The sequence below is a fragment of the Hypoxylon trugodes genome (assembly GCF_022578975.1).
Source record: "Hypoxylon trugodes strain CBS 135444 unplaced genomic scaffold F4822scaffold_7, whole genome shotgun sequence".
NCBI lineage: Eukaryota > Fungi > Ascomycota > Sordariomycetes > Xylariales > Hypoxylaceae > Hypoxylon > Hypoxylon trugodes.
The window spans coordinates 2,228,879-2,243,613 of NW_026250022.1; the positions used below are offsets into that span (position 1 = coordinate 2,228,879).

Consider the following 14,735-nt stretch of genomic DNA (forward strand, 5'->3'; position numbering starts at 1 on the left):
GAGTTTTAATTCGACTCTTCTTCACGACATCATCGTATCAAGCCGTACCATCCCGGGTTTATTACGATAATTTAGCGCCGCGATCGAATACCCAAGGTCGAATTAGTGTAGTCTGGCTGCTAACGGATTATCGCGAAGATGTCTCGACCTACTACACTCCCGCGACCGCAGTCCGTTTGTCAGATTTGCGACTCGATCATCGGCCGACGTTTATACTCGACGAAGCCTGCTCTAAGCTCCCGAATTGCTACTAGGCCTCGGTCGCAAATAAGTCAAAATGTCCCAAGGGCGAATTCATCGCAGAAACGCTTGCTGGCTTCTGCAGTTCTACCCACCAAGAAGACTATATCGGGATCCAGTAAAAGCCGCGATGCACTTGAAGAGCAAGATAAGAAGGTCAAGCCAACGCCTAGATCAGCAAGGGACGAACTATCTTCCGTTACGAACATGATGACATATCTTGAGAAGAACAAAACAAGGGTGCTTTCAAATAGGCGCATACCACCAGAATCGGACGTGAACGCTGCCCTCCAAGCATGCTTCGTCCTAGCGGATTACATTATGGACGACAGCGTTCAGCCGCAAATTTCTCACATGATAAAGGAGTCCGACTCGGCCGCCGCGGAGCTACTCTCGCTAGATAGTACAAAGGGCTCCCGCTCTAAGACCTCAGAGACTATGACCGCTCATATAACAGCTCAGGTCAAACGGATAATCGATGAAATCTCTAATACTGCATACGCGGTACTCTCTCATCCACCCGTATTCATCACTCCGGAATTACTGGAAAAGTATGTTGACGTTCAAGCACGTTTGGTTAGGCCAGAAACCTTCTCTCAAATATTTCAACTATACGCATCAAAACCGATGCCCCGAGAATCTTCAGGGTCTATTAGCTACGTTGCGCCCAATCCCAACAAGGTAGCAAATGCCATAGAATCAAAGGTAATTGAGAAAGCCTTGGATGTTGCAATCGAAAAGAAGAACATTGATGCCGCGGTTGGGATTATCGAGAATGGCTATGGGACAAAGGCCTTTATTCGAAATAAACTTCTACGCCGCGCCGTATTACCCGCAGGAACATTCGCAGCAACCCCCTTCGCAGCGTACCTGCTGGCTTCGAATTTCTCTAGTTTTCAGACCGCAATGGACAGCGCTTCCGCTACCAACGTGGCCTTCGTTGGGATACTAACCTATGTGGGTTTCACGGCTTCGCTCGGTATGGTCGCATTTACTACCGCAAATGACCATATGAAGCGGGTAACTTGGGCTCCAGGAGTACCTCTGCGTTTACGTTGGGTCAGGGAGGAAGAGAGGGCTGCATTGGATAAAGTTGCGTGTGCGTGGGGGTTCCGTGAGAAGTGGCGCCAAGGCGAGGAAGAAGGGGCGGATTGGGATGCCTTGCGGGAGTATATTGGCCAGAAGAGTATGGTCTTAGATCAAGCCGAACTCATGGAGGGGATGGACTATTAGATCTGGATCTCACTCCAAGTATGCGCTAGATGAGATGATGGTCTTGTTCAACAGCCGGATCGACACTTCCAACGGGGATTCTGATCTAAAATGCTTCATTTTTTGCTAGCACCCGATCGGCGACCTACTTATACTCCACCATGGCTTCTTAAGCTTGAGAAATTAAAGGTGTACATATTTATGTAAGAGCTGTGTGAATAAGAAATCGGAATACGCTTATCTTCATTAAGTTTACTTCGACAGCGCATTAGTCATGCAGCTTTCCATCCCTTTTCGGTCTTGACTCGAAACTCTACCGCTATCTTTTACTGCCCAGGTATTAGGAACGCACTTGAAGGTTTCTCTACTTGTAATTGCTGTATACACAGCCACCATCTCTGCGACTCATCATGACTACACGACACATTATAGATACGCTCTAGACGGTCTTGGCTTTCGTCCACTACACATGGACGCTTGGATATAAGTTCCCTGGTTCTTTTCTTTTCGCTTGAAGTCATGGCGATACGCCCTTTAGAAATTAAGGAAGTTGGCTACTTTTATAGGAGCTAGCTAAAGATTGTTTCAAAGATAGAATGGGTGGTCAGTTTACACCCTACGATCCCCTAAGATGTCCACACTATGCTCAATTCGCATCTGGCCTCGATAGGATCCATTTCGATGGTATCTACTGGACGTTTTTCTTCACAGTGATCGGTATTCTGTTTGTTTCATCGTGGATTTATCAATCGTAGGTGAAATCCACACAATTGAATATTATACACCAAGAGATAATCTAATCAATGTGGCTGTGGTAGGACGATGATGTACAAGGAAAAGCCAGAATACAACGAAGTCGCCTTCCGACGGAAACTCAAGTCCAGTCTCGCTTGGTGCACGTCACTATTCCTAGTCGCTGCCGTTCTTCTCGTGATCGAAGTCTTTGCCCTTCTAGCACTGCAGTTCTGCGATGGCGAGGACCTCATGTCACTCTACTGGTCCACATGGACTATGCTACAATTAGGATCCGAGATTGCCATCTTAGGTATTGTGATGGCGCTGTGGCATAATCTATGCAATTTCAAGCTCCCGTAAGACATCCTGTTCTATTCTGTCTTTTCTTTTACAAGATAAGTTGCTAAATAGTCATCATAGGCTTTGGACTCTCGCCCTGGGCACGCCTGTACTTGTCGTCGCGGGTATCGGTCACGTTATCCACGTCGCGTTTAGGATGCTTTTCAAGAAGGCGAAAGCTAAGCGACAGGCGCGTAAGTCGGGGTCCAATGTGACATCAGCTGCTCCTAGCGTGATGATGACTGATACTGCTACGGCATGCTCAGTGTAAGTTGTTGTCCACAACGCACATCAAGTTTTGGTTTGCTAACCCATCCTCAAAGTCGCAGTGATAGCGTCAAGCCCGAGCAAGAACATACCGACCAATTAAGCGTTATAGAAGCCGGCCGTGCTATGCGCTTCATGATGGATGTAGGTGATGACGAACGTGTAAAACAATGGCCCTCTTTTGTGGGAATGGCGGATGGTAAAGCTATTGTACAGATGACTGTATATACTGGGTCTTTCACCAGCGAGAAGGCTTAATTTTGTACATAATCAATAGTTGGCTAAAAAATAGGAGTTGTTAATATTTATGGTTTCTACACCTCTAATCAATGAATCGTATCTGTATTTGCGAATTTTTAGTTGAAAATAACTGAGACTTCAAGCCTAAGTCGGTAGTATATCAACTCCAACGTGTAGTAGAATTTTATGGAGGCATTTGATGTTCCGAGATGGTAGATATCAAAGTGTGGGTGTAAGATTTCTTAGATTTACTTATGTTAATGCTACCTACCTATGTATCGGCCGAGACTTGCAGCTCTAGCTTAGTTATTTGCGTCAGCAGAAATAGCTCAGACTCATTTTAGGTATTTAGAATAAAGTCAATTCGTTTTAAATCGTTTTTTAACTTCTGTCACAGAAGCCAATGATCACGGATAAGAATCCCTACTGAAGTTTTACCGAATACACGATGGTAAAGTATATTCGTTGGGATACGCGTTGCAAAACTAACTTTCTGGTTTGAATATTGGATGAACGAACGCCTAGAAAAATCTTCGTATTCAGATCAACCGTATTCCAGCAACCAGTTTTTAACCCAAGATTCAAGACCCCTATCGAGAATTCTGATAACATGATAGCTCTTTATCAGGGGTTATCTTCCATGCCGTTGGTTTGGAGGAGGGGTTAGGATCTGCGCAGGGATTAGAGGAGACTTGGCGGATATGAACGGCACTGCAAATGTTCCTTGAAAAAGCTCAGCATCGTTCCCCCTTCTCGCTACCTATGTAATTTCGATGAGAAATGTAGCTGGCGGGGGAGGTAATTTTGTGGTGATGTCTCATGATAGTTGGCTGGCTGATTACACCCGACCTGCTCGGCCAACCTGCAGGATCTCGCCTGTCAGTCGCTCGTCGCTCCGCAGAACGGGCCAACTCCCCCCATCCGCCTTATACAGGCTTACTTCCAGCTTTGTTCCGAGAACCTTGAATGTGGACTTCTCCGTGTCGATTTTTCCGAACAAGGGCACGGTAGTCTTGTAGCGTTTGGGTTGCGCATCGCTAGTCGGCAGATCTAGGGCGATTCCTTGGGACTCGAAGTTCACCGTCGCTTTATCCTTGTCAATCTTCTTTAAGAAGAAAGACGCAATTACTGTAGAGGGTGTCTGGTAGAAGTCATGGCGCACCGTCTCAAGCAGCTCTTCGCCATTAGCGGTCGTTGTAGCATTCGCTGCCTTGGCCTTGCTCTTTTGCTGTCCCGATCCGATGAATAAGTGTCTAGGTGATGTCTTGCATCCCTCGATTTTCATGAATTGATCAAACTCCAGTACTCTTCTCTTGCAGCAGCTGTAGCCCTTGCTACCTTCATGAAAAATGGGCGCTCCTGGATGATGGACGCATTTCTCGTCGTCAGATCTCCCCTGGCCCTTCTTGTAAGCCGCATTGCATCCTTTCCGTCGGCAAATCTTTCCATCTGCGATTTCAAGGGAGGGGTCGTCGTCTTCGGACTCGGGAGGAGGTGGGGGTGCGGTCGGAGCTGGTTGGGGAGTAATTGGAGCTCGGCTCGGGGCGGTTGCGACAGCTTCGGCGAGCTTGTTAGCTAAGGATTGTGAAGGTGAATTGGGATCTATGGCCTCTGGCGCTTTCTTCTCGATTTCCGGTGGTAAGTCTGTAGTACTATGTTTGCCTTCAGTGCATGGTGGAATCTCAAGGAATTCGTCGAAGGTTAAGACTCGAGGTTTGCAGCATTTCCATCCTAATATGGGGGAAGGCTTGTAAGTAAATGATTTGCTGATTATTACCGGTAAAATGACTAGTCACCCACCTTTTTGTCCCTCATGAAAGACTGGAGGACCCGGATGGTAGACGCAGACCTCGTCTGGGTCGGTGTAAACCTTGCCACAACCTTTGTGGACACACTTCTGAGCCATTTCGGCGTAGGCGCGTAAATTGTTGTTCCTGAGGAAAGAATCGATTCACCAGTGGATCAAAGGAAATTTAGCCTTGGAATTTTTTGTAGTTGGATAACTCTTTCCGTAAATGTCTTACTGGTGAAGCTGGTGGAAGCTACGAGAGCCTCGAGCTCCTTCACCGCCTTCTATTTTAAGAAGCTTTGTGTACTTTTTCCTTGTCCGTTAAAAGTCCCCCACAGTCTTTGCATGAAGCCTGCCTATGACGTACAGGCATACCTGCTGAGAACCAACGCTAAACAACAGACTAACCTGGCTTCAGGGCTGGCAGAATCGAGGATCCCCGCTTGGTGGGGTAGATCCCCTCTACCTAGGTATCTATCTCGTACACGATCAGTTAGATAAGCGGATTACATAATCACCATCGCCGTGAACATTTAACAGTGATTATATAATAATTCAGTATGCCTTCACATTAATTTATGTTCAACATCCCATAATCATACGACGTCTATAATTTACTTTAATTATAATCTGCCGTGGTTCCCCTTCTTTAGAGAATAAAATATTTCCTCACCCGCGTCCACACTATTTAAGAAATATCAAAATGCGGGCTACAAGCAGATTACTTCAGGCTTGTAGAATCACACTTTTCACGCGCGAAAACTGCGGACTCTGTACCGAAGCTAGATCGGTTCTCTCCGATGTCTGGGAGTCCCGATCATTCCAATTCAAAGAAATCGATATCATAAAAGATGATTCAAAGCCTCGGTGGCGAGATCTATATGAGTTTGACGTCCCTGTGGTGAGGGAACTTACATATTGAAATGGGTTCAAGAAGTTGACTTACGACTAATATTTCGTTAGATACACATCAACAAGTCCTCTGCTCCGGAGGAACATCCTCAATCGGCCTCGAAAGCGATTAAGCTAATGCATCGATTTACACCTGACCAAGTCCAAGCTAAAATGGATGTCGTCGAGAAAGCTTGAGGCATCTAGGTGTGCTTGGTCGTGCAAAGCGACTAAATTATCGGCTTAGATCCGAAATCTTAAAGATGTTTCTTACTAAGCTATCGGGTCAGATCCGATATCCATGGATTTCACAGCATTGCTGAGTAAGCCATCGGCATAGGTCCGATGCTGACAGACCTGATTGTATCTGCTTACTAAGCCATCGGTACAGATCCGATAATATATTTTGGCTATCCTGTAGAAATCAGGTGTAGGACTGGTCAATATCGGAGCGCGTCATGAATACTAGAAGTTGGTCGCGAACACGCGTTTTCTCCCTATCATTGCGATACAGGGGCTATGCTATGCGTCCCGGAATGGAACATACAATGTCCAGAGACCAAACACGAACACTTGGATTTGGTCCTTTAATTTTTTGTACTTGCGCTTGATCACCCAACTTTGGTATCGGGGGTGCTCCGAAGAGAATCGAACATCACAGCCAGTCCGCCAACATCGGTTCATGCCATTATTCCGAAGGCATTCTTCGTCAGCGATGTTTAGCGGACTTAATATCTAGGCGCTTTTTGTGTTCTAATATTTTATGGCATATGAGAAACTGAATATTGGTCTCGTTCGCACGGGGGCAAGGACGGCGTCGTCTAGATTCTGACTGTCTTAAGTATAAAATATCACGGCCATATTGTATTCGTACCTAGGTATTTTTACTGTATATGCCTAGGGCGTTTAGCCCTGCTATTGGAATATTTACGCGGTTGCGTCATACAATCGTAAGGCTCGAGTGGAACTAGATGAATTAATTAAACTCGGTACGTTCCGAGGCCGTCGTACTATGTATGTAGATGTTTAATTTAACTTTAAATAGATCGTGGGGGTCGTGTTGCTAGTTTTAGAAACTTTCGGTATCGGAAACATCGTTAAACTTGGTAGGCTTCGTAGCGAGTTCCTTAAATAGCGAGAACGACGAAACCCTTTATCATAATATCACACTTATTTAGGTTTGTATGGGAGGAAAAAGAGTAATTTCATGTCGTAAATTCGTCTTGATTTTACATGTCAATATTGTCTACCCATATTGATATTTTCAAATCCCGCTGTTTATAGAGGTGCGCCTATTGTTATACAGTAATCGCTTTTTAGACCCTTAAGCACCTTATAGCAATTGCTATCCATGTAGCAGTTTACTTGCTCCTTTCAGGAGACTGCCGGCGTACATACACATAGATGTACGCCATTATTTCTGGTATGTCCCATCCATACCCTTCCCATATATTACATTGTGGTTCACGACCGGTAGTTATGTGACCCAATCATTACCAAACAACTAGTTTCAAGTACCAATATTGTGGTAAATAGGTACCACTTCTCGCTGGAATAAGCACTTGGGGATAAATTGATACTCCGCTCTCACACCCCCACGCGTCGCTTAAATTGTAAGCTGTAGGTATCGCGGCATATGTCTCAAATTTTGGGGAGGCATGAGGCATCCGACTCGACTGAATAATGCTCGTGGGAGTGTTCTAGGGAGGTGAGAGTAAATCGGTTATATGTTTCAGATCCGTCAATTTCGTAAGGAATAACCTAGTGACTAGAACGGATCATGTGTATGATCATCTAGAAATGGATGTCGTTCAAATGTTCTAGACCTGACTAGAGCATTTTGATGGGCGATGACGTCCATAACGTCCGGCATAGCTGACGCCAAATTCGGCGGAGGCATACTCTGCATGGTAGAGAACATTTGACTTAGAAGCTCGATGTGGCTAACAAAGCTTCCGTTTTGGCTGCCCTGGTGTAAGAGTGCCGTCTCAGCAACCCAGTCTGCGCCCCAGACATCCGGTGGTATCACGTCGCCCTCGTATAACGCGATTCGTATGGGCCATTGCAGGCGAGACCACCATTCTTCGTCGTCAGGATCGAATAGAGAAACGATACCCATTACTTCTCGACGCGCTACTCCTTTTAACCACCAGACGCCGTCCAGGCATTTTAGCAAGCCGAAGTAACTGGCAAGTATGGCGAGAGCGCGCGGACGACGAGCTTCGAGCAATTCCACGAACCGGCGGGAAACAGTAGCGAGGAATACTAGCGGGGCACCGGTATGTGGTATTTTATGAGCCCAATCTAGAACAGCAACAGCATGCTGGTATGCCTGACGCGTCAGAATTTGACCTTCGGGATTGTCATCCAGTGCCGCTATTTCCTCTTCGACTCCATTCATTAGATGCCCGAAAAACGTCGCGTTTTGCCCCGAAAGGTCGAGGTTGAGTGCGGGTTGAGATTCGATTATTGGTATTACGATCCCACTATTCCGTAGCCACTGCCAACTAGACGCTACTACGGCCTTGACTCCTTGAAATGAGTGAAACCAAGATAGTGGTAATACATATCCATCGGATCGATCCTTAACATCGCCCCCGTCGTCTCTAGTGAATATTCGAGAAGCCGTGGACTGGAATGCAATTAAGGAAGCGGTAAGGAATAGCGCTTCGGCGTTGGATTCGTTTATGCCTTTACTCAAACTCGCACTATATTCTGACAGAGTGGAGGCCATATATGCGTGACTAGCCCGCACGAGCTCCTGGTCCTGCGGGGCATTATACCGTAAATGGAGAGCAGACACGGCGAGTAAAGCATCGGCTAAGAAATGTGCGCCGGTGAAAGCAAGATTGGGGACGGTATCGCGCCATATTCTTTCGCTCACGGGAGACGATATAGCAAGGGTTTCGCAAGTAATGGTGGTATAATGGTGAAGTAGTTTTAACTCCATCATGCGACTAGATTTAGTATTTGATGTTAAGGGGAGTGGTTCTGGATTTCGGTATATTGGAAGAGGAGTACTCGAGTCTACGGAGGGGGTTGGCGGAAGTGTACTCGTCGACGGACTGTCGCCGCTGCTAGCGGATGTCGTCGGCCGAGGTGTCTCTGCCGGAGACAGAACGTCGGTGATTCCGGGATGTTCGAAGTCGCAAGCAACGCCATGCTTGGTGCAATTGCCACACCTAGGATGAACCTCGTCGCACTATAAACCCGTATGGCGCGGTTAGTTGCGCTATAACGCCCCCCTTTTTCTCGAGTATAACAGGTTGTCAATGCCGTACATACCTTAATTTTCCTAGCTTTGCATCTCCGACATCCGGCTCTCGACTTCTTATGTGATCTTCTTGGTGGCATTATTATTACAACAGCAAGATCATAACCGTTGACTAACACAAACACTATCACGTCTATAGGGAGATATGAATGAATCCATCGAAAAGGACGTCGAACCGGTTCAAATTATGTATCGGGGTGCCGGGTTCCGGACGGAGACGGGATGAAGGTATGAAAAGTAGAGCGAACAACCTGGAAGGTGATGAAATTGGTAAAAGTAGTAAAAGTAGCGAAGTACCTGTAGAATGCAGAGAAGGGACTAAGGCACTACAAGTACTACAACACTAGGGCGGGAATAGAATTATTGGGTTCATCCATTGGAGGCCGAAGTGGGGGGTCCTGTAATTTGGCACTGAACTTTACATGTGCTAAGCCACCATCAAAGGACGCGGCAGATCCGGGGATACTAGCGATCAGCCAATCATATGTGTTCTAGTAGTTTAGCGTAGCTATAATGCGACTTCCTAGTACCTACCATGTTATGGATTTCGGAGGGTCACGGCGTATAAGTTACTATAGTCATTTATAATCGATGGATATAAATTGAGGCCTCCCTATGTAATTATATAGTTGCCTATATTTTTATAAAATTAAAGTACGCCCAAAATGAACTTATTATATTCCCCCTTACCCCATATTCAACTGGGGCTATGTACTTAAGTGTACTATGTAAATCAGTGTTTAAATCATGTACCTAGCCACATCTCGCACTACAATGCCTGAATGCCCAGTATATCCCCCACCCCTCCACCTAAGGTTGTACACTCCCCACCACATTTCAGGTGAGTCTCATTCGGATGGTGCCACCCGATGATCTAAGCCACAGGGAATCGGGATTCTCACTTCCTCCGACTTCCCGACCCGTGCGTTCCCATACAACCAGTGCCAATCCAAACCTTCCGGCTTTCACAACTTTTCAAGGCTGTAAATCTTCCGCGATCTTCATGACTCATCTATCAGGTATGAGATATGCAAAACGTCATTCATCAAAAGTGAAAGCTCGCTGCCGAAATACTCTTTTTGTTTGAGCGTTTATTGATATCGTATGACTTGGTCTCTCACGTAAGCCTCTTACAGCTTCAGGGGTAATCACATAACCTACCTCTCGCCTATCTATCCGGCCATGAGTGTTGGACCTAAGAGCCTCCTATGACGGCTTCACTAGTCGCTTCTACATCTTTGTCTATCAAGATGGCTATTCATATTAGAAGATTAGGATGGCTCGCTATATTCGTCTCTATTTGCCTGGTGCTTTTGTGGGGCAGAGCAATTTACAACACGACAAGGCTCTCGGACCAACTATGCTCCATTCTTAGCACTTGTCGGGTCGACACTCCGACGAAGGTCTCGGCCGAGGACACTCCCGTTTCCCTGGAAGGCTATGGAAACTTCACTGGGAGGACAGTAAAAACCACATTAAGCGGTATCGCTCTTCCGAAACCAGTGGATGCTTGGCTCGGTATTGATTACGCGACTCAACCAGTGGGTGAAGGCCGTTTTAAACCCGTCAATTGGCCGGCTCCGTTCGACGGTGTAAAAAAGGCTACAGCGTACGGAAAAGCGTGTACTCAAGATCCGAAGTACGTCAGCCTAGACGCGCAGGGAGAAGAGTGTCTTAATTTCAATGTGTACCGAACACAAGGTGTTCCACTAAGCAAGAAGCTCCCTGTTTTTGTTTATATCCACGGCGGCAGTTTCAATTTTGGCAGTAGTAAAAGTTTGGATGGGGCCGCATTCGTCGCGTCGTCTCAAGCGCCGGTAGTTGTAGTAAGCTTCCATTACCGACTTAACTCGCTCGGCTCTCTACCTTCGGTGATTTTCAGTCAAGAAGGTCTCCTCAATCTCGGCCTCCGAGATCAATATTTTTTCCTAAAGCATTTCGTGCAAAAACATATCAGTTCGTTCGGAGGCGACCCGGAAACTATTACCCTCGGTGGCCGTTCTGCAGGTGCGCATTCTGTAGGCATTCACTACTTTCACAACTATGGCGAGGACGCCGGGAAGCCGTATTTCGCCAGGACTATTCACCAATCCGGATCCGTTACCGCACGGTCGTTTCCGAATGCTAGTTTCCCTCTTTACATCCAACAGTTCGAAAAGTACATGACATCCCTCCATTGTCCCACTGATGATAATGCTGCTGCGCTAGCCTGCTTACGTTTAGCCAAACTTGCCGATATCAGGAAAATTAGCATGAAGTTGTATGACGATTCTCAGTATAACAATACATGGCCATTTCAACCTACGCAGGGAGGCCCATTGTTGGAGAAATTCGGTTCCCAGTCTGGTTGTGATGGGACATTCTTCCACGTGCCGACACTCACCACTTCCGTCACAGATGAGGGGAGGTTCACAGTGCCAGGTGGTCTAAAGACGAACGGTGAATTCCTGGATTATATGCATATCACCGCCCCGCTCCTAAATTCCGACGATCTGAAATTGCTCGCAAGTTTATACCCGGATCCGGCAACAAATGATGCATCTCCCTTCAAAGATTCTCCAAGAAGTGTTCAGTATACCCGCCTATCTGCCGCTTGGAGTGATTTTGGGTACATCTGCCCGGGACAAGAAACGGCATATAGGGTTTCCACAGCTGGCGTGCCTACTTGGAAGGCTCGATTCAACACTAACAATAGCTACCCGGCTTGGCGCGGTATTCCACACGCCGCTGACGGAAGATACACATGGCCAGAGCCAAAGACGCAGCACCCAGACGTTGGCCATATACATCACGGCTACTTGTCTAGCTTCGTCATCACTGGGGATCCAAATACGCATAGATACCCGGGAGCGCCCGAGTGGCCAAGATATGAACCCGAAGGATACGGACTGAATTCTAAAGCCGCGCTCCAACTTGTCATACAACCACAAGATACTAAAGTTGAAGCCGACGATATACGCCGCGAGGCCTGCTTGTTTTGGAGAGATCCCAAGAGAGCGTCCCGTTTGAATAAGTAAACTAATTGGAAAGATCTTAATATCTTTTTACCTATTTATACATATATACCCCTGCAATTTATTTGCCAATCTAGTATATAGTCTATCTAAACTCAGAGCTCTTCTACGTGTGATTTGACGGTGTGGGGGGCTCTATTTACCCCAAGCTGGCTTGGGGAAACGTTGCGATGGGTGGTTAGAATGGCGTCATCCGGGTCTAAACCGTTTTGGTAAACTGAGTACCTTTCATCGGACTTAATATATCATACCAAGTCTCTTCACAGTTCACACTCAGACCAGTCTCCTGACTCGGCTATCGCTCTAGCACGCAGATCCGAAAATGACGACTTCATTCAGCGAAATCCCAGTAATAGACCTTTCACAAGCAGATGACAAGGCAAATAAGGCCAACTTACTGAATAGCCTCCGTTATGCTCTTACGGAAGTTGGTTTTCTATATGTGTCGAATCACGGAGTCCCAACAACGACTGTCGAGAAGTTGGTAGCTGTGCTACCTACTCTTTTCGACTTAGAAGATGATGTCAAAAAATCTGTTGCGTTGGAAAACTCGCTTCATTTTCTCGGTTACAGCGGTGTTGGCAGTGAAAATACGGGCGGGAAGGCAGACAGGAGGGAGCAGTTCGAATTTGCTACTGAATTAACGAAGACCTGGAATCCCGGTCTTCCGCTCTACGAACGTCTACGGGGCCCCAATCAGGTCTGTATGCAGCTCAACGGTCAGAAGAATAAAGCGTACTGATTCTTCTAGTGGCCATCGGGATCTCCGGAAATAAGATATGCAGTAGAGAGCTATATAACAGAGCTCAGCAGGTTAGGCGAGCGATTTTTAGATCTCGTCGCACAGGCTTTGTCACTTTCGCCTGGAACATTCCAACCCTTTTTATCAGACCAACATCGTTTGAAGTTGGTTCACTACCCCGCACTACCGGCTGATGATCCGACGATTTCGCAGCAAGGCGTTGGCCCTCACAAGGACTCTTCGGGATGGTGGACATTTCTACTCCAGGCGTCACCTCCTGAGGTGAAAGGACTACAAGTCCTTAACAAAGTAGGGGATTGGGTAAACGTGCCAGTAGTTCCCGGCACCTTCGTGGTCAACATCGGTCAAGCTTTTGAAGTAGTAACTAACGGTGTATGCAAAGCCACTACCCATCGAGTCCTCTCGGGTCCGCACGAGCGATACAGCGTCCCATTCTTCCAAGGCGTTCGTCGGAATCTCACTAAAACCGAAGCCGTCGATACCTTAAAGGCGCATTTCGGTTCCCTTAATATCGGCCAGGAATCCGACGAAGGACATGCGATTGACTCGGCCTTCGTAAAGGGCAAATACGATACTTGGGGAGAGTCGCAGCTACGGACGAAGGTGCGTAGTCATCGCGAAAACGGCAAGAAGTTTTACCCCGAGGTCTACGATCAGTACATCAACGACGACGCGTAAAGGTACTTCATTTTATTACAAACAAAATACAATTCATAAATTCGATTCAGTACCGTCACTTATATCAGCCACTTTTAATCGTAATACTTGGCTGCCTTTCCACCGATGATGACTTGTTCAGAAACATCGCTCCTCGGCTTATCCTTCGAGACTCCCCTCGCGACACGCGCTTTCACCCACTCGCCGGCAGTGATCCCGACTGCGCTACCGTCTGTGGTCTTGTCATATCCTAGTCGCGCTAGCACATCGCTCACCACGGGCCGTAACTCGAGACTATCTTCCGGTCTTACGAAGTACAAAACACCTAAGCGGTCTATATCCGCTTGATCCGGAGGTGGCGCAACGACGCGGTGAATGCTGCTCTTCAGGAACCCGTTGGTCAAGAACTCTAACGAGTCGGCAAGGTTGACCGTGATGCTCTGAGGGTACGGCTTAACCCATTTCCACTCTCCCTCCGGAGTTCGCACCTGTAAGGCGCTCACGGGTTGTCGGAAAAGCAAGGTTAAGCTTCCGAAATCAGTATGGCCCTTTACCCATACGTTATCTAGAATCTTGTTCTGCTCCTCGGTCCGACGGTGGTACTTCATGTATCGCAGGTGGCAGTCGCTTTTCTCCTCGTATCGGTGCCTTTGTAGGAAAAAATCCTCTGGAAGTTCTAGGATGATAGCGAAGAGAACAAGGAGCTTGCCTACGATGTTGTCGTTTATGTGTCGAGCGAATTTTTCAATTTCTTGCCGGTTTGCATTGATGACTTCCGGGTGTGGTTGCTCAAAGGCTGGGATGAACTTAGGGATATTGTAGATTTCGGTGTTATCTTGGGCTCCGGGTTTTACTTGCTACTGGACCTTAGCTAATAATCCGGAGAGGCCTTGGGGGAGATGCTTACGCGAAGACCAAGTGGCTTGTAACCGTTATAACCTCCATTCTCAAGGTCCGCGCGGTACTTCAATTTCTCCTCGGTTGGGAGTTGGAATACCTCCTTTCCGATCGCAAATTGCTGGTCGACTTGTTCTTGGGTTAATCCGAAGTTGATAATGTAGAAGAAGCCGATCTTTTGGATGGCCTCAAATAGCTGCGCCGCAAGCTTCTGTTTCCCTCCTGGTTGGTCGAACTGGGAGAGATCCAATGTTATGAGATCTGCCCAGTCAACTATTCGGTATTTTATCAGCATATATAATTGCATTTGTCCTTGTATTATAAGCGCTTACGTTCATATTTTGTTTCCGGGACCTGATGGTAAGTCGGTACACCCGTATTTTCTTGGATAATACTGGTAGCGACTGCTGCCATTTT

General features: G+C 46.9%; 8 protein-coding genes across 8 annotated transcripts; 5 read left to right on the plus strand and 3 right to left on the minus strand.

Annotated features, from left to right (window-relative positions):
• Nucleotides 1-8: 8 nt before the first annotated feature.
• F4822DRAFT_325401 (uncharacterized protein) lies at nucleotides 9-1,807 on the plus strand. The gene has a single exon (XM_051455539.1). The coding sequence runs from the start codon at nucleotides 139-141 to the stop codon at nucleotides 1,471-1,473; it is 1,335 nt and encodes a 444-aa protein (XP_051312511.1). The 5' UTR covers nucleotides 9-138; the 3' UTR covers nucleotides 1,474-1,807.
• F4822DRAFT_325399 (uncharacterized protein) lies at nucleotides 1,786-3,232 on the plus strand. The gene is made up of 4 exons (XM_051455538.1): nucleotides 1,786-2,203; nucleotides 2,271-2,543; nucleotides 2,608-2,793; nucleotides 2,850-3,232. Exons 1-4 carry the CDS (start codon nucleotides 2,049-2,051, stop codon nucleotides 3,049-3,051), a joined length of 816 nt encoding a protein of 271 aa, XP_051312512.1. The 5' UTR covers nucleotides 1,786-2,048; the 3' UTR covers nucleotides 3,052-3,232.
• A 526-nt stretch (nucleotides 3,233-3,758) lies between these two features.
• Nucleotides 3,759-5,053, minus strand: F4822DRAFT_325428 (integrin beta-1-binding protein). Its single transcript, XM_051455541.1, has 2 exons — nucleotides 4,834-5,053; nucleotides 3,759-4,764 (listed from the first exon to the last, which is right to left on the minus strand). Exons 1-2 carry the CDS (start codon nucleotides 4,937-4,939, stop codon nucleotides 3,872-3,874), a joined length of 999 nt encoding a protein of 332 aa, XP_051312513.1. The 5' UTR covers nucleotides 4,940-5,053; the 3' UTR covers nucleotides 3,759-3,871.
• Nucleotides 5,054-5,424: 371 nt separating this feature from the next.
• Nucleotides 5,425-6,107, plus strand: F4822DRAFT_325411 (uncharacterized protein). The gene is made up of 3 exons (XM_051455540.1): nucleotides 5,425-5,723; nucleotides 5,786-6,036; nucleotides 6,105-6,107. The coding sequence occupies exons 1-2, from the start codon at nucleotides 5,526-5,528 to the stop codon at nucleotides 5,909-5,911; spliced, it is 324 nt and encodes a 107-aa protein (XP_051312514.1). The 5' UTR covers nucleotides 5,425-5,525; the 3' UTR covers nucleotides 5,912-6,036; nucleotides 6,105-6,107.
• An 806-nt stretch (nucleotides 6,108-6,913) lies between these two features.
• On the minus strand, nucleotides 6,914-9,286 carry F4822DRAFT_411085 (uncharacterized protein). Its single transcript, XM_051458824.1, has 2 exons — nucleotides 8,999-9,286; nucleotides 6,914-8,915 (listed from the first exon to the last, which is right to left on the minus strand). Exons 1-2 carry the CDS (start codon nucleotides 9,065-9,067, stop codon nucleotides 7,482-7,484), a joined length of 1,503 nt encoding a protein of 500 aa, XP_051312515.1. The 5' UTR covers nucleotides 9,068-9,286; the 3' UTR covers nucleotides 6,914-7,481.
• A 951-nt stretch (nucleotides 9,287-10,237) lies between these two features.
• On the plus strand, nucleotides 10,238-12,004 carry F4822DRAFT_431610 (alpha/beta-hydrolase; the record flags this gene model as incomplete). Its single annotated transcript, XM_051461500.1, has 1 exon — nucleotides 10,238-12,004. One exon carries the CDS (start codon nucleotides 10,238-10,240, stop codon nucleotides 12,002-12,004), a length of 1,767 nt encoding a protein of 588 aa, XP_051312516.1.
• Nucleotides 12,005-12,164: 160 nt separating this feature from the next.
• F4822DRAFT_325470 (putative hyoscyamine 6-dioxygenase) lies at nucleotides 12,165-13,479 on the plus strand. The gene is made up of 2 exons (XM_051455542.1): nucleotides 12,165-12,701; nucleotides 12,753-13,479. The coding sequence occupies exons 1-2, from the start codon at nucleotides 12,324-12,326 to the stop codon at nucleotides 13,440-13,442; spliced, it is 1,068 nt and encodes a 355-aa protein (XP_051312517.1). The 5' UTR covers nucleotides 12,165-12,323; the 3' UTR covers nucleotides 13,443-13,479.
• A 37-nt stretch (nucleotides 13,480-13,516) lies between these two features.
• On the minus strand, nucleotides 13,517-14,732 carry F4822DRAFT_431612 (Clavaminate synthase-like protein; the record flags this gene model as incomplete). The annotated part of the gene is made up of 3 exons (XM_051461501.1): nucleotides 13,517-14,278; nucleotides 14,329-14,591; nucleotides 14,651-14,732. The coding sequence occupies 3 exons, from the start codon at nucleotides 14,730-14,732 to the stop codon at nucleotides 13,517-13,519; spliced, it is 1,107 nt and encodes a 368-aa protein (XP_051312518.1).
• Between the last annotated feature and the right edge of the window lie 3 nt (nucleotides 14,733-14,735).